We start from the raw sequence: 9,153 nt of genomic DNA, 5'->3' as shown, positions 1-9,153 counted from the left end.
TTATATAAAATTCCTCTTGTTCTGGGGGCGCCTGGGTGGCTCAGTCAGTTGAGCGTCCGACTTCAGCTCAGGTCATGATCTCGCAGTCCATGAGTTCAAGCCCGCGTCGGGCTCTGTCCTGACAGCTCAGAGCCTGGAGCCTGTTTCAGATTCTGTGCTCCCTCTCTCTCTGACCCTCCCCCGTTCATGCTCTGTCTCTCTCTGTCTCTCTCTGTCTCAAAAATAAATAAATGTTTAAAAATTTTTTTAAATAAATAAAAAATAAAATAAAATAAAATAAAATAAAATAAAATAAAATAAAATTCCTCTTGTTCGATATCAACACACAAATACATGTACAAAATACTTGAACCCGTCCAAGTCATTAGAACTATTTTCTCTGATTAAACAGAAATTACACATTCCCTAATTTATCTCTCTTCCCTTATATCATTTTGTCCTTAACAGTGAAGAAGAGCCCTCACCCACTAGTTCTATGTAGCACACAAGTTGAGAGAACAGTTTACCCAGAATCATCCATTGACCCAATTGTTAAATCCACACTCTAAAACAAAGAAGGAAGATGTCAAGAAAACTACTCCTTTAATATTTGTGCCTAACCACTTGCATGCCTGGCACAACAAGGCTTGAAGAGCAGAAATTAAGTCCCTTTCATCTCTGAATGCTCCATAGCACTTAGCCTAGTGACCTTAATGCTGAAGTCACAATAAACTCTTTGTCCTTGAACAAAACAGACTAAGAATCCACGAAACCAAACTCTTTAGTTAATGTGATTCCATTTGTGATCTCAGTCTAAAGTTTCCCAAAATGTGTTCCCAAAATCACTGGTCCTAAGTGATGCTTTTGAAGAAAATGTACCACAACCAAACATACCAGAATGCAGCAAACGTCCTAAGTCTTCCAATTTCAACCAGACTTAACCAACCCAGTGCTCTACTGTGAGATACTTGGGGAAATGCTGTCAGAGCCCCCTTTTTGATGATTTACCATACACATTAAAGACTCTAAGAACCCTACACTAAAGGAGCTTGTTTCTTTTAGCGTAAAGCAAACACATCTGACCTCAGAACCCCTTCCTATTTAACACCATGGAATATGTTTGGAGAAACGCTTTTCCAGAAACTGAGACCTCATATAGAATGAATTATAACACCATGGGGCAGTTTACACACTCTCCCAAAATCTCACACCGTTACATGAAACACAGACACAAAGGTGCTTTGGGACTTATTAGTCACCAAGCTGTGAATAAAAAATAAGAATTTAAATGTATAAACATGAGATAGGAAGCAGAAATCTCAATATCTACGGACAAACTATTACAGCTAACAAAAAAAATTTTAATTACTAACTGGAAATCCTAATTGCCCTCTATTTGCATTCACAAAGCATCAACTGAAATAAATTCTCTAGTATGTTTAAAGTTCCAAGTACAACACCACAAGTCATCCACAAATGATTATGCCCTCCTTTAGTGTATATCTGTAATTCTTTTTAACTGTCCAGATCTGAACTGCTTCTCTAAGTTTGTAGAATACTCTAGCTAAAGAGCCATACAAGGCTCCCACTATGAAAGTTAAAATTCAGAATCCCACTTTCCCAGCCTCTCTTGAAACTGGGACACTGACCTAAGATCTTGACTTTGGCTTGGGAACTGGTGACAGATACAAGTGAGGACTGCTCAAGATTCATCCGGGGAAGGGTGGCAATGGCAGCAGTAATAGCTGTATTAGAAATTTTGCATGGGGTGTATGCCAAGATTCTAGGAGTGGTCAAATGACTTAGGCCTGGCCAATCAGCACATCCCATCATCCTGACCACAGAATTGCTTCAAATATAGGCAGATGCATGTGCCAAGTAAGTCCACTAAGATTCAATATGAAAATCTGGGTTAGATTTTTGAGAAGAAACTACCTTTCCAATAGAACTGCCAATTCAGTAGGATGTAAAACTGAACCTAACAGTGGCCTATTATCACATGGCAGAATTCACCAAAAAGAAAGACGTGTAAATCATCAACTGAACTTGTGAAGCCAGCACTACTGCTAAACACTTCACTTGCATGAATGAGTTTTCTCTTGCATTTAGCTAGTTTATTGTTTAGACCAGGGTTGTTATGCATGATAGAATTCCCATAGACTCCCTCCTTGCAGGCCATGATAGAGTTTGTTCAGTAGTTATCTGTTGTCACTGTATTATTGCCTCAGGTGAAGCGAAACAGTCAATACTGAAATTGAAGAAGAAAGCCACCTGGCTTTCTAAAGCAGACATTGATGGCTTATGGAATTTTTTCAGCTGGTTGGGTCTCATACCCTGGGGAGGAATGGCTGAGGTCAATGTTACAGATTGGTTTCATCATGCTGCTTAGAGTCCTGTGGATATTAACCTTAATTAAATGCCACATTAGATAAATTGAATGGATTTGGTCCTAGCCCCTGTCAGTCAGATTGATCAGAGTGACCAACAGAGTAGCATACTCATGAGGAAATTCACCAGAAATCAAGAGGGTATAGAAAAGGGTAGGTAATGAGAGACAATTCTCCATGGATCCCTCTGTTTCTATACATCCCAGGACAGCTCTTATTCTGGACTATCTTTTCAAAGATGTTTAAATAGCAAACAGCTTGGAAGACAGAAGTGACATCTCCCTTTGTGGCAAAGGAAAGTTCTGTTTGCCCTCCAGGATAATAAAGCAAACGTCAAAGGCAAAAGTTGAACAGATTTGCTAGCAGGCCCCTCATGAGGTTGAGAGTTTCCTAAACTCAATATTCCTCAACTGTGACACAAACCTCTGTACCCAGCATCCAACTGGGACACCTTCACATTTCCCTATGGGACTGGAAAATTAAAAGACCGATACAACCATAAAGTCTATGCCGTCTGCTATGTCATGCATAATAATGCCCTTTGATTCTGACCCAGGAATTTCATGTCTTCTGCCAGCCTCTATGAAACTGTGGAAGGACAGCTTATCATCTTATAAGTAGGATAAAATTTCAGACCCTTCCGTTTTTTGACAAAGACCCAGATTAATATACAGAGATAGCATGCGTATAAGTTCAAAGTCTAAATATTATATCAGTTCTCCCCAAATTGATCTATAGATTCAATGTAATCCCAATCAAAATCCCAGCAAGATTCTTCATAGAAATTGACAAGTTGGTACCAAAATATAAATGGAAATGTGAAGTATTTGGAATCAAACTTAGAAAAGAATAAAGTTGGAGGACTTATTTCATGTTAAGACTTACTATAAAGTATAATAATCAAGACATTGTAATAGTGGTATAAAACTAGACAAGATCAATAGAATATAATAGAAAGTCCAAAATTACACTCCACATATATGGTCAAATGAATTTTGACAGAGAAACCAAAGTAATTAAATGGGGAAAGAAGTCTTCTTAACATACAGTAATATACTGGAGATCCATATTTTAAGTTTGTTGATCCATACTTCACACCATAAAACCCAAATGACAAAGCTCTTTTAAGAAACATAGGCAAATATGTTTGAGACCTTGGGATAGGCAAAGATTTGTTGGAAAGAATGTAAAAGGCATGAACTTTAAAAGGAAAACGTATATAAACTGAAGCTTCATCAAAATTTAAAACTTCTGCTCATAAAAAGATAAAACTGAGAAAATGAAAATGAAAGCCACCTACTGAGAAGAAATACTTGTCATACATATTTCTAACAAAGGACTTCTACGCAGAATATATAAAGAACCGCTACAAAGCAATAATAAGCCAAATAACCAAATTTTTTCAAAAAGGCAACTGACCCCAATAGATGCTTGACAACAAAGAATTACAAATGGTCAATGCATATATGAAAAGATATACAACATCATAAGTTTCAGGGAAATAAATACAAATTAAAAGCACAATTAGATACCAGCGCACACTCACTCGAGCAACTGGATACTGGTACAAGCTTAAACTGGTACAACTACTATGGGAAAAAGTTTGGCAGAATCTTAGGTTAAACCTTCACCTACATTATTATTTAGCAATTCCACTCTTAGATATTTACCTCCCCCAAGGTGAAAACCTATGTCAACAAAAAGGTCTGTAAAAAAATTTTTACGACAGCTCTATTCATAATAACACAAAATTGGAAACAACACAAGTATCCATCAACAAGAAAATGAATAAACAAATTGTCGTATATTCACACAATGAAATATTACTTGGTATTAAAGAATAACAAGCTAATAATGCAAACAAAAATACTAATATATCTCAAAAACATTATCTTCAATGAAAGAAGCCAGACACAAAGGAATATTTATGGTATGATCTCATTTATATGAAGTTTTAGTACAGGCAAAACTAATGTATGAAGCTAAAAATCCAAATAGTGGTTGCCTGAGGGGAATACAGAAATACTAGAAAGTTCTCAAAAGAACTTCTTAGTTATTTTGAGAGTTCTGATGAAAATGCTCTAAACTTTGATTGAGATGTTTGTTACATGAGTATATATACATTTGTCAAAACTCATCAAATGTTACACTTATATCTATATAATTTATTACATATAATTCTCAATTCAAAATGAAGAATATACTACAAAAAATTATAAAATATATTTTTTAATTTAAATTCAATTTAGTTAACATACAGTGTAGCATTGGTTTCAGGAGTAGAACCCAATGATTCATCACTTACATAAAACACCGAGTGCTCAGCCCAAGTGCCCTCCTTAATGCCCATCACCCATTTAGCCCATTCCCCCCCACGCCATCCACTTTCCCTCCAGCAACCCTCCATTTGCTTTCTGTATTTAAGGGTCTCTTGGGGCACCTGAATGCCTCAGTCTGTTAAGTGTCTGACCTCAGCTCAGGTTATGATCTCACAATTCGTGTGTTTGAGCCACACATTGGGCTCTCTCTGCTCTCAGCATAGAGCCTGCTTCAGATCCTGTCCCCCTCTCTCTCTGCCCCTCCCCAACTTGGGCTCTCTCTCTGCCTCTCTCAAAATAAATAAATAAACTTTAAAAAAAATGAGCCTCTTATGGTTTGCCTTCCTTTCCATTTTTATCTTATTTTTCCTTCCCTTCCCTTATGTTTATCTACTGTGTTTCTTAAATTCCACACAAGTGAAATCCTATGATATCTGTCTTTCTCTGACTTATTTCACTAAGCATAATACACTCCAGCTCCATCCACATTGTTGCAAATGGAAATATTTCATTCTTTTTGATCACTGAGTAATAGTCTGGTGTGTGTGTGTGTGTGTGTGTGTGTGTGTGTGTGTGTGTCTTTTTTATCCATTCATCAGTTGATGGACATATGGGCTCTTTCCGTAAGTTGGCTACTGTTGATAGCACTGCTATAAACATTAGGGTGCATGTTCCCCCCCTCCTTAAAATAAGCATTTTTTGTACCCTTTGGATAAATACCCACTAGTAGTACAACTGCTGAGTTATAGGGCAGTTCTATTTTTAATTTTTTGAGGAATCTCCATACTGTTTTCCAGAGTGGCTACACCAGTTTGCATTCCCACAAGCAGTGCAAAAGGATTCCCCTTTCTCCATATCCTCGCCAACATCTATTGTTTCCTGAGTTATTCATTTTAGCCATTCTGACAGGTGGCAGGTGGCACCTCATTGTAGTTTTGATTTGTATTTCTCTGATGATGGGTAATGTTGAGCATCTTTGCATGTGTCCATTAGCCATCTGGATGTCTTCTTTGGAAAAGTGTCTATTCATGTCTTCTGCCCACTTATTCATTGGGTTATTTATTTTTTGTTTGTTTGGTTTGTAAAGTTCTATATAGATTTTGGATACTAACCCTTTACCCAATATGTCATTTGCAAATATCTTCTCCCATTCCATCAGTTGTCCTTTAGTTTTGTTAATTGTTTCCTTTGCTGTGCAGACGCTTTTTATCTTGCTGAGGTCCCAATAGTTCATTTTTGTTTGTATTTCTCTTGCCTCCAGAGATGTTGAGTAAGAAGTTGCTGTGGCCGAGGGCAAAGTAGTTGCTGCCCGTTTCTCCTCTAAGATTTTGATGGCTTCCTGTCTCATATTCAGGTCTTTCATCCATTTTGAATTCATTTTTGTGTATGGTGTATGAAAGTGGTCCAGTTTCATTCTTCTGCATGTACCTGTCCAGTTTTCCCAACACCATTTGCTGAAGAGACTTTTTCCCATTGGATACTCTTTCCTACTTTGTCTAAGTTTAGTTGCACATACATCTTTGGGTCCATTTCTGGGTTCTTTACTCTGTTCCATTGATCCATGTGTCTGTTTTTGTGCCAGCACCTATGTCTTGTTATTACAGCTTTGTAATACAGCTTGAAGTACAGAATCGTGATACCTCCAGCTTTGGTTTCTTTTTCAGGATTGCTTTGGCTATTTGGGTTTTTTTTCTGGTTCCATACAAATTTCAGGATTGTTTGTTCTAGCTCTGTGAAGAATGTTTTTGTTATTCTGATAGGGATTGCACCGAATGTGTAGATTGCTTTGGGTGGTATCAACACATAAATAATATTTGTTCTTCCAATCCATGATCATGGCCGTTTCTCCATTTCTTTGTGTCTTATTCATTTTTTTTTCATAAGCTTTCTATAGTTTTCAGTGTATTGATTTTTTACCTCTTTGGTTAGGTTTGTCCCTAGGTATCTTATAGGCTTTGCTGCAATTGTAAGTGGAATAAATTCCTTGATTTCTCTTTCTGCTGCTTCATTATTAGTGTATAGAAATGCAACTGATTTCTATATGTTGAATTGATATCCTGCAACTTTGCTGAATTCATGTATATCAGTTCTAACAGGTTTTTTGGTGGAGTTTTTTGGGTTTTCCACACATTCATGTCATCTGTGAAGAGTGAAAGTTTGACTTCTTACATGACAGGGATGTCCACTCTCACCACTGTCGTTCAACATAGTACTAGAAGTCCTAGCCTCAGCAATCAGACAACAAAAGAAATAAAAGGCATACAAATTGGCAACGAAGAATTTAAATTATAAAATAGATTTTATTTAAAACTCATTTACCTCCAAACTATTCAAGGCCTAACATCCAAATTAAATAGGTTGAACTTGAGATTATTTGCTCTGTATCCACAGGTGTTGAGAGAGATATCCTCTCAGACTTTACACACCTACCAAGGCAACAATGCCAGGAAAACCATTAATCAAGATTTGATAGTGCCTATCTGCAATCAGAAGAAGAAAACAAACACCACCTTGGATTATAAATGCAGGTGAAACACACCCAAAGGACCAAGTCAGTCACAATGTTGGCCCTCTTACTTCTTGTGACTGTGGCCCTAGCATCTGCTCACCATTCTGGTGAGCACTTTGAAGGGTAAGTAAGCAACTCCTTATATGAGCAAGTCCTCTTCCTTGCTATCCCCCAAATTTGAATGCATTACCAAATTTTACATTTTCTCTTCTTCTTCTGCTACCTCGCCATTCAGTGAGAAGGTGTTCCGTGTCAATGTTGAAGATGAAAATCACATCAGCTTACTCCATGAGTTGGCCAGCACCACCCAGGTAAATAATGATCCAATACTATAGGTTTGCTTCACAATTACTTTAAAATCTTAGAGTGCACTGTGATTCCATCAAAGGAAGAATGACTGAAATATTAACTATAGCAAGAAATAAACTGAAAAACATTTAATGCCACAATACCTTTTTTTTTCCCCTGCCTAAATTAGATTACCATAGCCCTATAGTATTATAAATCCATGGTAACTTTTGAAGGAGTTGACAGGACATGACAACTGGATGAGTTGGAACAGTCGCAAAGGTCACAGAACATCTAATGTACAGTCACTTCCCTTCTAAGGCAAAAGTGAAAAATGATCAACTTGGATATTACTGAAAAACTGGGCTTCTGTCCAACTTGAAATTCATTTCCACATCCCATGTATCATCTGTTCCCTTTGATTTTCTTTCATTCCAAATCAAACAGCTTGAGTTTTCATGACCTTGCTTCAGGTCCTCTTAATGATATGACATGAAGGAGTTGGGGGCAAAGAAGGTAAAAAGCCATGAATGATTTCCATACTTTTCTTTTACTTTCAAGAAACCAAAATCTCTATACTACTTAAAGTAAATCCACTGAATATGGGATGAGAACTGATATTTTTAATTATATATGTAGTGTAGCAGGAAGCTACTGTTGACCACAAATAGCTCACTTGGGCCAAAGTTGTTTCTTCATGAAATATAAACCAAAATAATTTGCTAGACCCCTAAATACCTATCTATCTATCTATCTTTTTATAGGGTTTTTTTTTTCTTTTGGCTTTTAAGTTATGGACCAAAAAAAAAAAAAGAAGAAGAAGAAGAAGAAGAAGGTACAGTGTCATAATCTGAAATAGATTCAAAAGTTTAATATTGAAAGAAAATAAGTAGTCATGTATTCCGGCCTTCCACTCAAACTGGAATTTCCTCCATAGAAATACCATCTCTGATTGCTAGCCTTAATAAAAACTGTTTGAGAACTTTTAAGGATGGAAGGAATGCTGCTTTTCAGAGTAGCCCATTTGCCTCACAAGTCAACTGTTACATGAAGCTGAAAGCTACCTTCTCTAACTTTGGCCCATTGGACTTAGTTGAGCCAAATATTGTCTTACATGTAAGATTTACCTTTTCCAGGCCTTCTATCATTTCTCTTAGCACTCGTTTACACTGATCATTCCTGGTCACCTTTGGATATAGCTCAATCTGCCTGTATTTCTTTTTTAAAATGTAGCTTTCAGAATTGGCACTAGACTTCTAGGTATGCTCTGATTAATACAGTATTAGATACATTAGATTAATACAGTACTAGATAATAGGACAATTGCCTGTCTTCATCTGTAAAACAGACATTTGTTAATGGGGCCTGAGATTCTTTTAAACATCTTGAACAGTTAAAGAATACTCTTAGTTTATAATAAGCCTATGGCCAATAGAAACCAGTAGATTATTCTTTTTTCACATGAATCATTCTTAGACAAGGTATTATTTCTTCTTGCCTAATTTATTTTTTACCTAAATGCAGGATTTCAGATTTACTGTGTTAAAATTCATCTTTATAGTTTATTTTCAGCATGATGATATCATTTAAAAAACTAATTCAGTCATCCATGGAAATAATTCTTCCCCCTAGCTTTGCATCACCAGCAAGTTTGACAAGCACTCCTTCCCAA

General features: G+C 36.7%; 1 protein-coding gene across 1 annotated transcript in view; it reads left to right on the top strand.

Moving 5' to 3' along the window:
• Window positions 1–7,230: 7,230 nt before the first annotated feature.
• The window catches only part of CPB1 (carboxypeptidase B1), a 33,740-nt gene continuing 31,817 nt past the window's right edge, over window positions 7,231–9,153 (top strand). Inside the window, exons 1-2 of the mRNA XM_049629744.1 lie at window positions 7,231–7,316; window positions 7,429–7,504. Coding sequence (XP_049485701.1) covers window positions 7,246–7,316; window positions 7,429–7,504 — 147 coding nt within the window. The 5' untranslated portion in view covers window positions 7,231–7,245. The remainder of the gene's footprint in view (window positions 7,317–7,428; window positions 7,505–9,153) is intronic.

The sequence above is a fragment of the Panthera uncia genome, chromosome C2 (genome assembly GCF_023721935.1).
Source record: "Panthera uncia isolate 11264 chromosome C2, Puncia_PCG_1.0, whole genome shotgun sequence".
Classification (NCBI taxonomy): Eukaryota; Metazoa; Chordata; class Mammalia; order Carnivora; family Felidae; genus Panthera; species Panthera uncia.
This window is presented reverse-complemented; position numbering and strand designations above follow the sequence as displayed.